Here is a 19,761-nt window from a genome sequence, read left to right on the forward strand (position 1 = left end):
CAGAGTCTGTCTCTGCCGGTGCCATCTAACGCGTTCATGCGCTCCTGTTGATGAACTGGACCGTGTCAAAGGCAATGACAAACTTAATGGCGATGTTCCAATTGGGTTGAGTGGTTATTTCCCCCGCCGAGGTCGCGTCCATCGTCTATCGGACACGGTCATTTCTCGTGCCGTGAGCCCGACTCGAACGGTTTTGCAAGGATGTGGAACGGGATCATTCTGTTTTTTATTATTTATTATCATCAAAAGACCACCATCTTTTTTTCAGCGTTTGTCAGCTTTTCACTCGGGTCATCTGAGGTTTGAATCGCGTGACGGAGTGAGGTTGTGGGAGTCGCGTTGCTTCTGATACCCGACTGATCCCCTGAAGGGCCACATATAGCCTTTTTGTCCCCAGAGGTCAGAGGTCAATGTTTTTTGCAGCTAGTGGTCTGCTAGCTGCAAGGCTAATTTACCCAGCTTTGAAAATGCCATCGGCTTAAGGGGACGGTCCACATAGTGTTTGTCATGTGTCAGGTGTCGGTTCAGAGCACGGTGGCTTATGTTGGGAGAAAACAGGGTGGCACAATAAGCAGAACAGGACTTTATTCCATGTGCCGTAAAGTCCCTAAACAAAACATGAAATATTCAGAGAGAAAAATTCACACAGCTGAGATCTGAGAATCCAAAGCCAAACCCCCCAATGACTGGCGGATGTCAGTGAACACATGGCCCATAAACATTTGCAGGGTGCATCTAACTGGCCGAGCATCTATTACGACAAATCTGTCTGCTCTTTCCACTTAATACCAATGTTGACAGTGTACCGCTTTAAAAGAAAGGAAAGAAAAAATGAAAGAAAAAGACAATAAACGCAGAGGATTCCTTTTTACGTGGCACGGCGCTTATTTGGAAACTATCGTGATTTAATCATGTTTTTTCTACTTTTTTTTCTGTTTTTAAAGCAGCTTATTTCCGATGATCCGGCAAAGCTACTTCAACATTCGGTGATCCGTGTTCCAAATGTCTGCGGAAATATCATCCTCTGAGCTACCGTTTACCGCACAACACAAAATGTATGTTTTGCAAGTGATTGCCAGTTTTTGAGAGCAAACGGGATATTGTTATGTAATCCAGACTAGAGTAGACTAGAAAATGCATATCACAAGTGTTTGTGTGTGTGTGTGTGTGTGTGTGTGTGTGTGTGTGTGTGTGTGTGTGCACAATAAGTATGATTTATGAGCCAAGTGGGTTTGCCTTTCAGCTTCATGGACGAGGGGCATAATCCCTTCGCAATGGAAAAAAGAAAAAAAGAAAATAAATGATTGAGGACGAACTCCCCCTTTTTTTTTGGTGTCGATTTGCCTCTTTATATTCGTGCCAGTGATTCCTGAGAGAATGTACCTGTCCATCATAGCCACGCCTGTGGGGCCTCGGAGGGAGGAAACCGGGAGAGGAGAAATAATGAGAGCTCACACAAGAATTCAGAGACTCCTGCTCCGCGGGGCTCTTCCTCTAGAACAACCCCCCCCCCCCCTCCCACCCCTCCCCCTGCCTTAGTCCCGCAGCGCTACAAAGGCGCCGCCACCCTCCCCAACAACAGAGGCACGCCCTCCAGTGATCGCGATCCAAAACGTGCGAGAGAGAAGGTGGTGATCGCACCTCGGCAGCCTGTCGGGGTAGTCGCCACTGCCGACCGGTGTGTGCCTGGGAAACTTCAAAAAGAGCCCCGGCACAGCACGGATCCTGGGCCGAAGCACGCCGCCTATCAGATTCTGTCTGGCGGAACACGGTAACACTCGCTGTCAACCAAAAACAAAAGGGGCCAATTATTTCCCCTACAGGAGTCAGACCGCGTGGAGCGTTGAAAGTTCAATAAATGGCTTTCATACAGCTCATCACTTCGTGCTTTTCTTCTCTCTCTACCGGTGGATACAATATAAATGAGACTGTTGCAATGCTGGAGAAAAGGCTCCCAAAATAAAGTGAAAATAAAGAGAGACGGAGGGCTTATTGTGAGTCTGCACGGATTTTAGAAAGGTACCAATTTTTATTTTTTTTTGTCAAAGCTGAGACTGGTAGGGAGCCACATCCACATCTCAGAGTGGGATCTGACTCAATGCTTTGTTGTCCAAGAGGGAGATGCGTTTTCTAGAATGTATATTTTTGGGTAATTATGATCTAGCATCACATGGAACCAGAAAACGCGTAACCTCAATAATTACAAGGCCTCTTCCTTGTAATTATGAAGAGAAAATAGATGCAAGCTCGCTACACGCTCATCGCCATGCGATATTTGCATATCGTGATTGTCCATAATGTGCTGAATATCTCGCAATCAAGACTCCGCAAAGTCAAAAAGACGGGTTACAAAATTTATTTATTATATTATGTGACCGTGGCGTGCTTCCAAAGAATGTGACATTCATGTCTCAAACTATAGAGCAGTTGGGCCAGGAGCAGCTGTCGGGAATCCAGATGAGATGAGATTTCCTCACAGTGACATTTTTCGGTCATCTGGACCTCGAGCTTTTCACATCCGTCACGCAAACCACGTGGCGATGCGGACGGTTTGGCCCAAATGAGACTCGGTGCCACGATCACATCTCATCTGTGCTGTCACTGGAGGTGTGAACTCAGGGACCTAGCAGACCCCCCGTCGCCCCCCCAACAGTCGCTATTCCCAGAGTCGTGCACAAACGCGGGCTGAATCCAGGACGACGAGCTATTGCTCGGCAACCACCTGTTTCCCCGGGTGTCACGGTAACGAGCTGCAGGGATAATGAGGCCGTGGGAGCGTGGAAGGGAGAGATGGAAGGGGGTCCAAACACAGGGAGGGGGGAGGAAGTTCGCCATTTATAATTCATGTCATCATCAGCACGGTGACATTTGGAATGAATTATTGATCGCGTCTTGGAAGCTTTATGCAAAAAGATATTTTTGAGGTGTCCTAATGGACAGGGCGTGAAGTAAGAGGGCGCAGGGGGAGAAGAAGAAGACACAAAGCTGTCGAAGGCCGAGGAGTGTGAGAGCTTATGGAGATAAGTTCTCTCCTCGGGGAGCACCGTCTGCAATGTTGGATCAAGGGGCAGCGGTGGAGGAGTCCTCTAGACCCTTCATGTCAGTAACAGAAGCAATGCCACAATGTAAGAACACTGTCATTGTCAGTGTGGGTGGAGCTGTTCGACGGTTCAATCTAGAAAGTAACCTGTCACATGTATAGCGTATAAAACAATACTCCCTGCTTCTAGGTAATGAAAAACAGGGGAAATTGTTTAGTGGAGCTCAAGCAACACATTTTGCAATAAACCTCTTCAAACCACTGATTCCCGCCTGAAAAGAACGAGGCAACATACAGTCGCAGCTTAAAAAAAAAACAACCCGCCTGGCCCTCGACAGTAAAGGACTGCTGCCGAGGACGAGGCCACTAATGGAAGGGACAAGCTGACCCGAGAGGGTGACCCCTCGGCAGCTTGACTCTTGAACCTCCCTCCATCACTTACTGCTGTCTCTCCAGCCCGAGTCTGACAGGCATTAGCCACCACCCTTTTGTTTTTTTCTTCCTTTCATTCTTTTTTTCATTCCCAAACCACAGTGGTGAATCGATACCAATACCAACGTGTGATCATCCACAGTTGAATGGGGCATCGTTCAAGTCGCCTTGTGTAATCCGTCTTGTCAAAACAGGAACGCACATGAAAAAAAAGAATGTTTTTTTTTATTTATTTTTTTACGAGACACCGCTCGGAGATGCTTCGGCGAGACTTTCACGTGAATTTGCCAAAAATATTAAACGACTCGGAGCAACTCAACAGGCCTCGGGTGTCGCCCCGCAGCAAGGCACACAAATAACACTTCTGTTTTGGTCCCCACAAAGCAAGACGGGAACTGTAGTCCAAAAAGCCAAAGAGTGAGAGAAACAACAGTGTTTTGGTTCACACCATCAATTTGGTTTGGACAGCACTAAGCTAAGGCACATTATGCCAGAGCACTGAATCAAATAATACATGCATTTCTCATAATTCATGCCCACAGCTGAGCCATAACCCTGACTGACTGAGGTTAAATCCAACTCCGGCAAAGAGCATTGGAGGCTGGCGGGGCCAACGGTGGCTGAGGCACGTTCCAGATGTTAGCAGCGCTGGGCGTGGATGCTAAGCAACTCGCTATTTTTAGACCCTGCAGAGCGCAGGAAGGAAATGAAAGGAGCAGAGTTCAGTGTGCGTGGAGAGAGAGAGAGAGAGAGAGGGTAATCAAACACCACCGACCAACGGCAATCACGGCGCTCTGACACAATGGTGGCTCGCCCCGCCGCTGGCTTAGTCTTATCACAACACACTCGCAGAGATGAATGAGTAGGGGATGGCAGGAGAGTGAGGAAAGGGATGGAGGCTGGAGGGGGAGAAAAGTGGCAGAAAATGGAGCAGTTGGTGCAAAATCGAATCGTGGGGATTGGGGACTTTTCCCTCAGATTACAGCTCTCCATCTGTTTCAAGGTGCGCTTTGTGTACTCGATATTAAGTAAACCGATTATGAGCTGCGATGCGGACCCAATTTCTTGCCATGAAAATATTGGATTTCATCCAAAGCGAAGTGCAGCAAAAGAAATTAAAAAAAACACCACTTCAATTTGTCTATTAAATAAGGGGATAATTTGGCTACTAATTGGAAAGAATCACAAATACATATACAAATCATCACTGTGGGTTGGCTGAAAAACCCGGCCTGCTGTCCGCTGAACCAGCTGCCAAAGGACGGCTGTTTCATATAAACAATGAGCTCAAATTGAGGGGACTAAGTTCCATCCAAATAAAAATCCATCCACTGTGACGCTGTGACGGTCGAGCCGGCGGGCGCGTGCTCGTTTCGGTGGCTGCGACGCTCAGTCGGTCGGTTGGTCGTGCCGCCGAGGCTGATGAGGTGCGATAGGAAATGGATGCGAGCGACGCCGTCTGCATTTCAAACAAACGGCTGGATAAAAAAAAAAAAAAAAGCTTCCTTCCTTCCTTCCTTCCTTCCTTCCTCCGCCGCTCCACTCACAGACGGAAGAATTACCAAACTGTTGATGGATGGTTAACAGGTGCGGGCTAATTATGCTAATCATGGCAACAGCCAAATAAACTGATTGCCATGTTCATTTAAATGACAGCAATGTTCCTTTGGTGGCTAATTAAAACAGGTCGGGAGAGGCGGCGGGGTTTTCTTTTTTTTCAGATGGAGGGAAGTGTTTAAATAAAAGCCTTCTCTGGGGTCTACTGTAATACGCTGTATTTCATTGGTTTAATGATGTCATAATGAATTTCTAATGATGGGGGATGGGTTGGAGAAGTGTGGCGATATGCAGCTACCTTCTCCTTCCCCCCCCCTCCATGCGTTAAGAGGAGGCGACAAGGGAGCCCGAGCTCATGTTGTGTGTGGTGCAGGGTGACCCCCGTTGAAACGACTTGGGTAATGAAAATAAAATCAGTCGAGGACATTTAGCAGGATATGTGCTCCATCTGTTCCGACACTAGCGCCACTGGAAAGGGTGTAGGGAAAGGTTTTGAAGGGGCAATTACTTTTTCTTTCAGCATCAGGGCCCAGTTGGCCCCCAGTCTCTGTTTTGCATGTGACCCGGGGAAAGGCATCATTAGAAGCCGAGATGGTGGTCAGAGGCCAGGGGAGATGAACTCCGGGGCCCCCTGGCAGCCACTGTGGAGGTATGAGAGGTGCATAGGGGCCGATTAATGTTTATAGAGGCAGCTGCTATCGAAAGCCCTCCATCGTGCCTGCCCTCCCCGAAGTTCTCCGATTTAATTCCACTCTTTCTGAGAGGAGGTAAAAAAAAAATCTACAGTTTGGGCTCCGGCGTTGTTGAACAGCCCGTTTTGTTTTCAAAAGGAGCGCCACCACCAGGGACACGCCGAGAGCTCCACCTTTCCTTTTACTCCAGAAGCCTCTCCTCCTCCTCCCACCCTCCTTTCATTCCCATTCTGTGACTTCCTCTTCCTCGTCACGAGAGGCCAAACATGTGGAGAAACAACACTGGTGTTGATCCTTTTTACGTCAAAACGCACACCGAGAAAAAACGATTCTGCTGAGCGTTTCCACTTTCCATCAGCGGTGATGAAAGAATGATATGGAGAGAATGGATGAATGATACCGCAATGGATTGTTTGTGCGATGGAAGTTATTCCCTTTGTTTGCATTCGATGTGAACACAAAGAAAGTCACGGTAACAAAAGAGCTGTGAGAGAGACTCTAACTTCAGGCTTAAACCAGCCGGCTTTTATCTTCCGTTTATGAGGCATTCTCACTATTTAAATGTATGCCACATTAGTAGGGATCTGCTCAATTCAATATATTATAATGTGATGTTGGGCCTTAATGGAAAATCAATGGCGAGACAAGCCCGCCGCCGCTGCCATCATGCAGAAGCAATTTCCAAATTGACATATGGAGGGCCTGTATGATTGATTCTGACCGCTGTTGGATTTTTAATACCTTTCACTGCGAGCTCATTGACTCTCAGACGTCGTCTTGTGGTTTATCTACAACCTGCCAAATGAGTCCTTGTCTCCCTTTTCCCCCCCGTCTCTTATCTTTTCTCCCAGCGTCTTCCCATCGGCCCCCTCATCTCTGCCCGCAGCGAGGAGGGAAGTGGGCTAACGGCGAATTAGATACGTTAGGTAAAAGAGCGGATGGCTTTCCGCGAGCGCCGTCCCCGTTGCCATCGATCGCAGCGTGGGTGACACACTTCGCTCAGACCTCACCTCTCCCGGCGCCATCGGCTGTCGTCTATCGAAATGACGTCATGGCCATCACACGTGGACCAGAAAGTAGAGAGGGGAACAATTCACTCACAGAAGCCAGAGTCAGATTACCAGAGGATACCCCAAACCCACTTGCGCCCATGTGTTTCCTCCTTTCAAGTTCAGCCACATGAAAAGAAAACGTCTCACGACCCGGTTGCCTCTTCGACAACGATTTATTTTGAACCTCCTTTACGTATCTGACAAACCAAACCAAATCCTTCGATCCCATGTCTCCACCAGCGGCAGTGTGTAATCCCTCCAACTGGTCGGACATCCAAGAGCCAGCACGATCAGATGCTCAGCCACCTTTCAATGCAAAAGAGCAGCGGCTTCGCATTAGCCTTATGACTAGCCACATTAAATAAACACAAAAATCCACTTGAATGCCTCATTTAAAAACTCCCCACAAAGCTCATATGAAGTGCGCCGTGAGTCAGCGAGCCGCCGCACACGTCCACGCTGCATTCCGGCAGCAGACTGCGTTGGGGTTCGACTCCAGTCACTTAGTGACATGAGATGAGACCGCCGACCCTGACGTGTCGCAGCGTCTCTCCGCGCCGCATTGAAAGTTAATGCGACTGACAGACTTGACTTTGAACTGTCTTTAAACCCGGGGAAATCACAGGGGACTTGATGTGCGATGCTGCAGATGAACACACACACACACGCGCACACACACACGCCACATGTATGTCAGCCCATCTAACCGCCGCATCTTGGCGCTGTCATCTCACAACAGAAGGTCATCAGCGCTGCTGTAAACGATGTGATGAGGGACGCCGCCGCATCTCTGGGTAGTTAGAATGTAGCCTTTGGGCAGCATCACTCTTGAGCGGATCACGGTGTCGGTTCAAGCGCAGGGCGTTTCGGAGGCTGGAGATTTTTAAAAAATAAGCATCCGGCGCGCGTCTGAACTCACCTTGCCGAAGTCTCTGACGTCGAAGAGGTCAAAGGGGTCGAACAGCTCGCTGTTGCGCAGGCCAAACTTGTCGTGGCACACCTTGAGAAACGTCCGGATGTTCTTCAAACACAGGAACTACGAAAGAGAAAACACACACACACAAAAACGTAAGCGCATTATGATTAAACTGAATATTTGCCCAGAGAAACACTTTCAAACCAGTCTGTTCAATACCCCGTCAATGCTTCAGCCTTCGTGTGAACATTTTAATTTCCTGGTTGATGACTGGCAGGCTCTTCACTTCATCCTGTGTGTGTGTGTGTGTGTGTGTGTGTGTGAGTGAGTGAGTGAGTGAGTGAGAGTGAGAGTGAGAGTGTGAGTGTGAGTGAGTGAGTGATTATTTAGCCCCAGAAAGTGAGCCTGGCTGACCCGAGGCTGATGGACTGCCTGATTCTCAGGTCCAGATAAGAAGCGTCTTCAGGCGAGCACAGCAGCCAAGACCTGTACCAGCTGAGTCCCTGACCTTGCACTGAAAGGTCGTAGGTCACAGATCTGACAGACAGCAACCATGTGTCCCGTGGAAATGTCTTTCCCCCAAAAAACTCTAGCACAGTGAAAGCCTTTTTTAATAGTCAAATAGTCAATAAAATATATTAAACATAACTATATTATTGACCGACTATATTGCAGGGTTTGGCTGTCGGTGCTTTCGCAAGATATTTACTCACATAGATTTTTTGCTAAATACTTAAGTGGATAAATGCAAATGACAGCCAGTCTGACGAGTTCAGAAAATAACAGCTCTTAACCAAAATGCAAAAAAAATGTAAAACCAGTAAAAGAAAACCCACTTAGGTGATATTACGTTATCCCTAAACAATAACGAAAGACAATACGGAAAGACGATATCTAGTCTCCTATGACAATATTGACATAATGTCGATATATTGCCCAGCCCGAGAGGCCCCCTCACTCGAACGGGCATCGGGTGAGGGGGGTTTACAACTCATGGAATCACAAACAAATGTTGGGGGGGGGGGGGGGGGGGGGGGGGGAGAGAATATAACAAACGGCATAATGCATACTCTCTGGTCACGAATGTTGACGGCCCCGGTCCCTCAAATATTCCATCACACGGATAAACCCTGAAGGGGGTTGAGACCATTGAAATATTAATGACGAGCATACGCATAAAACGACGAGTGCGGCCTTGCAGAGTCGCACTCCATGTTTTTTTCAATGTTAGCGCGCCTCTGGCAACAACAGCGGCAGCGAGAGTGACTTTTTCCTTTCCAGGTACACCGACACGTAGCGCAGCATCCCCACTCCCCACAGTCATCAGAGTGCATCAGCAGTCTCACTGAAACCCCACAGCCACAGTGTTTCCTGTTGCTCGACATCGTCCACATCAGCTCGCTGCACTAATTAGCTTTCAGTGGGGCGGGGGGAGCTGCATAAAACATAAATCTACTCATTGTTCCCACTCCAGTAAATGATCAGATTAGAAAAAGAAGAAGAAGCAGCACCGTTTCATCTGATCTGGTATTCAGTGGCCACTCCTCCTCCTCCTCCTCCTCCTCCTCCTCCTCCTCCCCCAACTGCTGACTCATTCTCATTCATGTGTGCACATCTGCTCGGCCCCAGAGTCGTGGGGGTGTGGACCCCATAAGAGAGGCCCCCGCCCACGGCCCCGGCGACGAGCAACGCGATTGGTCGGCAAGCCGAAGTGACATTTGCAGTTCGCCGGCGAAGGTTATCGCGTCCGCAGATCCTCACATGCAGTGGATTGAAAGATGAAAAAAAAAAATGAATGTATTTTCACAGCCCAGATATGAAAAGGTAACATTTGCTGGAGTGGTTTGTGGAGGAGAGAGAGAGAGAGAGAGAGAGAGACTGCAGATATGGATCAGTAAGGGAGGAGATGTGTCTGACATTTTAATGTATGTTTGCCGATAAGAGAGCCGGCATAGGTGTGGGGAGAATTGCTATGATCTTGATGAAAAACTAAATATATAATATAAGTGGAGAGCCACCTGAGAATAAACAGGCTGCGGTCACCTCCTTCGGCTCGGGCTGCCCTCGGCACAATCCATGTGGAATTACCTCTCTGTGGGCTACGACACACTCTCTAGGCTATGGGCACAGGCGGCCTCCATGTTCACAGCGTTGCATCTTACACACACACAGCGATGTGGACTGCACTGAAGTGACGACGACGAGGCTGCGGAATTTAAAAGGTTAAAATGATTCTCATACACGCATACGTATGTATACGTATGCAAAGAAAAACATGAGAAACCTTCTTTTTTTGCTTTTACACCCGATTTAGGTCATTCATCAAGTAAAAATGACAAACATTGTATAGACTAAATGATTAAATCAACCGATAATCCATATTTAAAATCCCTGACTGACTCATTTTCGGGTATTGCCGATCGGAATCGTTCCTGCGATGCGGTTTTGATCGATGTGTCGTTACTCCAGAACGCCGCGGTGGCCGTTTCGAGCGGCGAATACAGAAAGTAACCCCCGCGTATGGTTACACACGACTGAAACATTGCAATAAAAGTTGATTGGGAGTGAAGAGGACGGGTGTTTGTTCCCTTTTTGGGAATTACACTATTGATTCTCTTTCAGTTGTTTGCCTGTTGCCTACGTCTCATGTAAGACTGCAAAAGCAAGTGTTTTGTATAACAGCATCTTCCCGCACGGACCAGAAAAGAAACAGGAAAAACCAACCGGCGAGGACGCATGCTGCGTCCACGCCTCTGAGCGTAAGTGTTTACCACTTGCTTGGAGTTTACCCGCCACTGGCGGCTCACTTAGAGCTCTGGCTGGCTGCTAAAATTGGCTTCTCAAGGCCCCTTTGGCGCCAGCAGCAAGCGCAGTATTCATCAGTACCAACTATGGGAATGTTTGCGCTGAATCTGCAATCTTATAAAAGATCCCTTCAGGGTGGGAAAAGATGGAGGAAAAAAAATATGAAAAAGAAGGTCATGAAGAGGAGATTTGATTTTGCGATGAAGAGTACTAACGTCAGCGAGAGGGACAGTGTGTGGTCTCAGCCGCAGCCCGGCAGTAGATTTTTAATAAATGGTGGCTTGTGTACTCCACTGGAGCGACGGCTCCCAATTTTTGGACGTCTCAGTTCGAGAGCAAACTACTCTTGGGAAGAGGAGGGAGTGCAAGAAGCAGGAAAGGAAGCGGGAGGGAGAAGAGCAGCAACAACCCCCCCAAAAAAAAGGAGAAGAGTCGGGTAACAAAGACCCGTCACATCCCTGACAAGCCACACGGAGAATAATGCATAGTTCCTCTGGGAGGTTGGTCCTTGTCTGCACACGCTCCTGCATGCTCGCACCTGAGCAGATACAAATTGGAGCCTCCTTGTAAAAAAAAAAAAAAAAAAAAAAAAAAAAGCAGGAAAAAAAATGTAGTTGGCAGGATGCACCCTTCATGTCTGCTGCCCGTCATAGAGACGGTCAAGCAGCATAAAAAGTGTACAGAGACAGGACGGTCCTCTCCGGGACCAAAGACCAAAGTTTATTAAATACTTATTCTTCCTGCATAAATTCAGGATCATAATCCAAACAATGGAAGCATCTTCAGCTTCAGCAGAGGGAATCCACCGAGAGGTTTAGGACTTGTGAGAAAGTAAACTTGCTTAACTTAAATTATTGTGAGGATATGACCCGATAGGATACAGCGAAGGAGAGGAGGAGGGGAGATGATAAGATAGGAGACGAGACAAGGATAGAGGAGAGGAGATTATATGATAGGAAAGAAGAGGAGAATGGAGGAGAGGAGATGATAAGATAGGGGGAAAGGAAAGGGGGTGAGGATAGTAGTGGAGAGGAGAGGAGAGGAGGAAACAAGGGGAGGATAGAGGAGAGGAAAGGAGGAGGAGGGGAGATTATATGATAGGAAAAAAGAGGAGCATAGAGGAGGGGAGACGATATGATAGGAGGATGGGATAGGGGGGGAGGAGAGGAGACAAGGATTTATAACCATCACATTGAGGTGAGTCAGACAGATCATCAAATACTCAGACAGCCAGTCAGAGAACTGGAGTCAATGAAAGAGACTGATGCTTGTCTGGGACCTGTGAGCCATCCAAATGCCCACTTACACACACACACACACACACACACACACACACACACACACACACACACACACACACACACACACACACACACACACACACACACACACACACACACACACACACACACACACACACACACACACACACACACACACACACACACACACACACACACACACACACACACACACACACGCATACACACACACCATTTCCTCATGTTGTGTCTCGGGCAGCGAACCATTCCACACCTTCAGAACAACATGAAGGAGCTCTCAGCAGGTGAGACAGCAGCAACAGTGAGCTCACATGACCACAAGAAAAGGCTGGCAGTCCACACACACACACACACACACACGCGCACACACACACACACACACACACACGCGCACACACACACACACACACACACGGTAGAGGTGTAAAACCTCCAAGTTTGGTGCATGAAGCCGCAGCCAGGGTGTTGATTGCTTTCTGGTAAGGGGAGATATATATTTATGCCTGGCAGTGATCAGCACTCAACCTTTCCAAATGAAACGCAGGGCTCTCTAACAATGCAGCAAATGTCCATTACACCAGCCCCACACACACCCCACTCAGTTTGAAAAATAGGCGTACAGTTGCTGAACAGCAAAAACAGCAACAAATTAATGTACACTCTTGAAAAACCTCTAGCGCCTGCAAGATGATAGCCGTCTACTTTCACATACTTGTAGTCAAGAAAACAAGTAATACAAGAGAATGTATTATTTCTGTTAAGGAAAGTGCTGCGGGGTTAATGCATTGGCGAGTGTGTTATCTTCTTCTTCCATGAAAATGGAAAATAAAAACCCTGTTCCATTATTCTTTCTAATGTGCTACTGTAGATTAACTTAAATGTAATTAAGGGATGGAGTTTTTCTTTTTACCTACATTATAAAACTATAAAATAAACTACATTTTGACAATTTTCTTTCTTATAACACGGATAAAGCTTATAGCAAATAGCAATGATAATATGTTCCTGGTTGCCATTGTCGGGGTACTAAATTCCGCACAAGAGGTAATTTTGTAATCTTGAGCGTTGATTCACCGACAGGTGTCAACCAATGAGGACGTTTGTTGTGTCTCTTTTGAAACACAACAAACAAATCAATCCAGATCTTATTTGTCCTTTGACTTCCCTCCCATTGAAATCAAATATCTGATTTGATGAATATTTCAAACCAAGCAAATGGTTCCACGGAGTTTTCCACGACTACAAAGCCACGGGGGTTTGGGGGAGGGAGAGACTGTAAACAGGGTAACAGGTCCCGCACGGCGCTCTGTACCGGGTTAGTGAATGTTTAGGTGGCATGTGCCGGGTGACACCCAGAGGGGGACTAATGGGTGCTAGGGGGCGGGGCGCTTCCAGGTCACCCAGATGTTAGAGAGAGTGAGGAGAAAGGCCTCGCTCCTTGCAAATGAGAGAGGACGACGCCGCTTGAATAATGCATAGCGAAAGTATGCAAATGTGTTAATCCCATCCTATTACCCCCTAAAAGCCGGTAAGCAGGCATGGATTGACCACAGATTTAAATCGTGTGCAACCCTCCCCCCCCCTGCGGCAGACGAGGCGGAACTGCAGCGGCGGCTTCGTGTTGAAATGTGGAAGTTAGGCAGTTAGGCCTTTTTTGTATTTTTTTTTTTTTTTTTAAGCAAGGTTAATCTCCATCACAAAAGAAGACAATTCCGCTCCGACTGCGAAGGGAGAAAGTCGCTACGATTGCAGAGCACGTCCCCGTAATTAAATCAAGTCCACCTTCACACCGGCCAAAAAGAAAGTAACACGAGGGCTCCGCTTAATTGCACGTAGGCCAGAGCGGGTTGCCGCAGGACGCCCTCGGTAACATGGTCGCCACGCGGTCTCACGTTAGGTCACGAGAATGGGGGAAGCAGTGAACCGCGAGCTAACTAAAAAAGGAAGGAAGAACCTCCCCCCCCCCCCTTCATGGGAAAGAAAAAGCTTTTGTGCGGGAGAGAGTGGAACAGAATGGTGGGATGAAAGCGAAGCGATACGTCTTCAAGGTACCGCACTTTCCTGTCTCTGCTGAAGCGGAAATGACCACAGCCGGGAACAAAGAACCCGCTCTCATGGATAATGGAGAGAGAGAGAGAGAGAGAGAGAGAGAGAGAGGCAAAGGAGCTCATTCTTCAACTCAAGCCAGCGGTGCTAAGCAGTATTTATTTACAGATCATGCTCTATTATATGGAATTGGTTCATTAGATGTTGTTTCAGTGTGAATACTATAGTAGAAACAGTTTGAGCAACTCGTGGCTATATGGAAGGCAACGTCCATCTGCACACTGAAATACATCAATTACCGGGTGGATTGGTGTGGAATTGTGTACACATATATATCACGGTCCCCAGAGGACGGATCCCAATGACGTGATTAATCGCCTGACCTTTCCTCTGGGTTGACATTTTGGACTTTTCGTGGAATGCCTTGATATCGGCTGGTTTGGCGCAACATTCTGTAGACTCTGTAGACACTCATGGTTCCCAGAGGATGAATCCCAATGAAGTCAGTAATGACCAGACCTTTCCTCTACGACACTAGCGGGTTGCCATTTTGGGCTTTTTTTCGTGAAATGCCTTGACATCGGATGGTTTGGCACAACATGTTGGACACTTTCATGGTTCCCAGAAGATGAATCGCCTGCCATTAGAAAAGAGCTCAAAGCGCCTCTAACAGCATCAAAGTATGGCTGAAGGCTCTAGAATGAAAAGTAGAAATGAGAAGTTCACATCGACTTCCCACCCTGCATGTAATGGACTTTAACAAGGCATTTTCAATACTTCACCAGATCATTTGGTAAATATGTAAATCCTGCACAAAAGTATGGCTATCAAGATAGTGATTCATTCTTGGATTTGGGAATCCCTTGAAGATGCAGGTAGCTCCCCAAGCGAGACAATAAAATAAGTTGTTTGGGTTAAAATGACTATTTAGTTAAGGTTCGAGGACCTTCGTTGTCATGGTTAGGCTTGACCCACAGCAGACAAGCAAAACAAGGTCCAACCTGATGTCTAAGAGTTCACCACTGAATGCGTCCGCCATGTAAATCTGGTCGGGGGAAAAGTGTGTTTAGCAGTGAGCTTCAGATGCTGAGATGAAAGAGAAAGGAGAGAGTAGCGTTAAAGATAAAAGGGTGGGTGGGGGGCTTTCACTATTATCATCTTCATTCTAGCTTACCCGACTTTTCAATTTCCTCTAACCTTTAATGTGGGTTTTTTTTATGTTCCTTTCTTTGTGGATCAGTAATAATTCATGAAGCTCCTTTCCTGTCCATGACCGGATCCATCTCCATTTAGGACTTTCAAATCGAGGGAGCTGGTTCTCACAACAGCGGGCAATAAATATCATCATCATCCACCTGGATGGCCTCGGGCCGTCCAATATTTATTCTTTGATGGTCGCTGGGGCCTTAAGATAGAAAAAAATCAATAAATCTCCAGTATTTTCTTTCTACAACTCTGGTTTAAAAACATTTGACCCCGCCCCCCTGCCCCCTGTTACTCCGAGGGGGAGGGAGGGGGGGGGGGGGGGACTCAGACTAGGCTTGCAAAAACTTTCCATGGTTATGAAAAGGAATTTATAGGAAATTGAATTTAGCAGGAAATAATAGGAATGAAATGGAAATATAGTGGCTATTTGCTCGTGCTGTATTCACAATGTCATAAACGAATAGAAACAAAGATTTAACCACATTATGCAAAGATGTTATCGAAAAGCCTTTTAATAGAAAGGGGAATTTAATTAATTATTATTATTGCAGTAAATCAACAATGGATTATTGTACTGCTGAATGCAGTGCAGGTTTACAGTTCAATTAAATGTGCATACTTTCAACCAAGACAACCATCGCTGTTGTATGTGTATTTTCTGCAAAATAAGTTATTAAAAAGGGTCCAATTTTGATAATTAAGTTGTGCAAAATAAAACTCTTTCCGGTAATCAACCAGATACGTTCCGATCCTTTGCAACCCGAGTTCATCCATCACCAAATCAAACTTCTGACACATGCCCAGATGCTCAACCATGTGGGTGCATAATGCAGTCCTCCAGGTTCCAGCCTCTTCCAGTAATATACGACTCTGTGTTGTATCCAAGCAACAGGCCATGCTGCCGAAGCCTCAGACTTGGAGAGTGTGTGTGCATTTGAGGCGTTTCCAACCCAGGCTTAGCTGCAGCCCTCCAGGCATGATGAATGTGAGAAGGTGGTCCAGACACCCACGGATCGATGGCGAGGTAATTTATGACATCAGACCAGGGAGAGGAAGACTGCGTCTATCTTTTTCCCCAGCGAGTTTCCCCTCGCAACTTAAGGCTCATTGCGTTCATTTAGATCCCCCATAAGATGTGTTGCCCTTCACTTTGTGTTCCCCGCACACACACACACACACACAAAAAAGGTAAACATCACTGAGAATCCAAGCAAATATCATTGTAAACTGTGAGACTTAATGGGCTGTGAATGGACAGTTGGGATCTTTATTAGATCTTTATAAGAGCCTAACTGTACATTCACAGGCCGTTAAGTCACAGTTTTAAATCATCTCTGGCACAGCTGATGCACACATGGCCCAAGAAATAACAACCAAACAGATTTACAGTCTGAGAGGGGAGAGTTACAAAAACAGTCAACTCAACTCTTTCACTTCATCTTACATGGCTTCATGAAAAAAGACTTTATTCTATAATATGTCATTTCACCTAATGAGCCTTCAATTACAATTAACAAAGTTTATTTGGAACCTGAGCAAGTCCTCTTGACTTTCTTAAAGTGTAACTTTTTATTTTTATTTTCCAACATTTTATTGGCCCAATCGAACGATCGACATATGGTTACCGGCTAATAATCCTAATTTGTTTAAATAGTTACTGCCCCAATTGCTACTAATAAGATCTGATTATTTATTCCACCACTGGTACCTCCATTCACAGTAGTAAATCAACAAAGTACATTTTCTAAATGTCATCTGAAATTTAATTAATTTAAAGTAGAAAACGCAAAAGGCCAAAACCTGGAGAGAACCGTTAGTGCCGGTCTCATGTTTGCCGGCCCTTTGTTTAAGGAGGCTATCGGGTACACAGGAGGCTGCAGGTCTGTACACTTGATGTCTGCGATTATCTCCAAGGTGACTAATACCATTAACACGGAGAACAGCCTGTTAATTACCCAACTGGCTCTGAAGCCGAGCTCAGCCCTGCTTTAATCATCAGACCCACAGCTTGGATAAACAATCATTCAATCATCGCGCGACACACACACACACACACTACAGCAATCAGCCAATTTCACAGATTAAGTGATTGGACTGGGTGGATACTGTAGGATGCGTTTTAAATCCACTCTGTGGACAGTGGAGAGCTTTCCGATGGGGCACTTAACCAGAGGGAACGCAATATGAAACCACACTTGGAAAGACAAACACGCTGGGAATAGTCCACAATTGTGTTTGCACACTCTTGATAATATCCCGTTTGAACCAAGCACAGCTGCAGATTGTGCCAACATACACCCTCATGGATCTGTTTTCCAGACTGATATTTTACATGTAATAACCAGGGACAATACTAGCTTCCGATTGGCTGGCAGGTGCAGGCTAACGCCTTCAATAAAGATAACTGCAACAGTTTGACACACTGAAAACTAATCATGGAGTTAAAAAGACAACAAAAGCTTTGATCATGATTTGGTAATGGCAGTGAACATACCAGGATTAAAACTGGGTATCGAACTTGTGACGGCATTAGTACAGACTGGAATGTGTCCATATCAGTGAACATTGACAATAGTCGAGATCAACCAAATGGGCTTCTTTTTATTTGAAGCTTCTATGGATGTTTAAATGAAGCTTTGAATGTCTGTAGTTATATTGTATGACATCATCGCCCTGAAGGAAAAAAAGGTCCTCAAACTAAATCCTCAATTTTAATATAAAGTGATTCATCGGATTAAATGAGTTGGGTTGTCTTTTCAAACGTCATAAATGAAGCTTGAGAACCTTGAACTATTCACACCACTGAAAGCTGACATCAAATGTCTGGCTACATTTGTAATCGTGCTTACTTATTGTCCGGCAACATTATGCCAATTTAGGACGATTGTATTTGGGCAGTTCTTGTAGAGAACGTTTGAGAACGTTGGAACTTGGAAAGTCTCGTTCTCTAACCGGCATCTGCCTATTTCATTTGATAAATACTTGCAGTCCATTTGATAAAGTATCAGATTCTAAATACATAATGAATGTATATCATCAATGTAAAGGGACTATTAAAAAGGTACCATATATGAGATTGGGAGCCTTTCAAAAGCTCTCAACGCGGTGATGATGCTAACGGTGCTAACAGTGCCAACGGCCCCAACAGTGCAAACGATGGCAGCAATGCAGGGAGCTGACAGTGTTTACCTTAAAGCTACGCTTCTGTGGCCGCGTTATCAGCTCGGCCTGCAACACGCCCAGAGGGAGAGTGACTCCCTTCTCCAGAGTGGTTTGTTAGGGCCTATATTGATGGGGTCGGGAGAGGGGTCTATTGGGGTGTCTTTCCTCGACTCAAACCCCCCCAACACTCTGGCCTAAGTGAAGCAAAGACATTTGCGCTTTAGCGTGACAGCTTAAGGTCAGTGAACACCGTCCTCTCTCACATCGCATTACGCAGTCACAACTTCCTTTGGCCCGCGTCACCCCTCTGCAGCCGCAGTCAACAGCCTCACGCGTTGGGGGCACACTTCCTGTTTGGACCGTTCCACCGCAATCAGCACCGGAAAGCTGGCCTCCGCGCAATTAATCACCGTTGAGATAAAACCATCGCGGACAGAAAAAGAGGAGGGTGATGTGTATAGCGTTTTTTTTCTTTTTGTGTATTCATGAGCATGAAAGACGTAAAGGGAAGTATTGCTTGTGAAAACCTCTCATCTTCATGACAGTTAATTAACCATTTACATTGCTCCTGTGTTATCTGAGGAAATGGTCATAAATTACACCCCCACCTGTCTCTCTGATCCTCTCTGCACCACTCATAATAACATTGAATTACCTTCTCACCTATCTGTGACCCAGCTGCCCTGCCTGCACCCCAGGTAGACTATAGCTGAATCTCAGACATCAAACAGCGAAAAAGGGCTTAACTCTTATCTCTCTAATTCTTCTTTTTCAAAAGACCGTCAGAGTGAGACACACAGAGAGACGTCGGGAAGAGAATAGAGATACAAAGAGCCTTGTCGGAGGGATACAGCAGCGATGGAGAGCAAGGCAGGATCAAACGTCCTGTTGCTGCCGGTAATCCACCTCAAAGAGGAGGACGAGGAGGAGGGTGTGGGTGGGAGATAAGGGGCAGGAGGAGGACGGCAGGAATTCAGCAGGCGAGGGCAACGACACCGATGACGCCAGCCCCCTTTCGCGGCTCTTCAGACAGTCTTACACACAGGTCACAGGAGGAAACCTTTGGAAAGATCAGACCCCCCCCCCCCCCCCCCCCCCTAACCCCTCAAGCATGGAGAGAGTGTAAATGCTGTGTCTGTGCCTGTCCTATAATTAGAGGTTTTAGCCCGTTTGCGATGTCTGAAATCCACAACATGGCAGCAGTGCGAAACAGTGCAGCAGTATCCTTCTTTTGTAGTCCTTGAAGATACGACTCGGAATGTGTGCTGCCGTACTTAGATATTCAACAGATATGTCGGATGCTGTATCATCAGGGAGTGCTTCACATGCGAGCCTATGAAACATTCAACGGCTAAAAATAAACCAGGAAGCAGTTTTTTCATATAATTTTTTCAGCCAAGTCGTGTTCACTGCACGTTAAGAGACGACAGCGGGAGATTTATGCACGGTCACATAACTTTATTAGCTAATTAAAATGTCCTTTTTTTTTACCATATCTATAAAAGAGGTAACCGCCACCTCGGTTGAGACTACGTGATTTAGTGAGGAGTAAAATATGCTCGGACTCTCT

The 19,761-nt window shown here is 46.4% G+C and overlaps 1 protein-coding gene across 1 annotated transcript in view; it reads right to left on the reverse strand.

Moving 5' to 3' along the window:
• Nucleotides 1-19,761, reverse strand: part of LOC117740356 (guanine nucleotide exchange factor VAV2-like) — a 164,120-nt gene that overhangs the window by 107,010 nt on the left and 37,349 nt on the right. The window contains 1 exon segment of the mRNA XM_034546712.1: nucleotides 7,693-7,809. Coding sequence (XP_034402603.1) covers nucleotides 7,693-7,809 — 117 coding nt within the window.

This window comes from Cyclopterus lumpus, chromosome 12, assembly GCF_009769545.1.
Source record: "Cyclopterus lumpus isolate fCycLum1 chromosome 12, fCycLum1.pri, whole genome shotgun sequence".
In the NCBI taxonomy this organism is placed as follows: domain Eukaryota; kingdom Metazoa; phylum Chordata; class Actinopteri; order Perciformes; family Cyclopteridae; genus Cyclopterus; species Cyclopterus lumpus.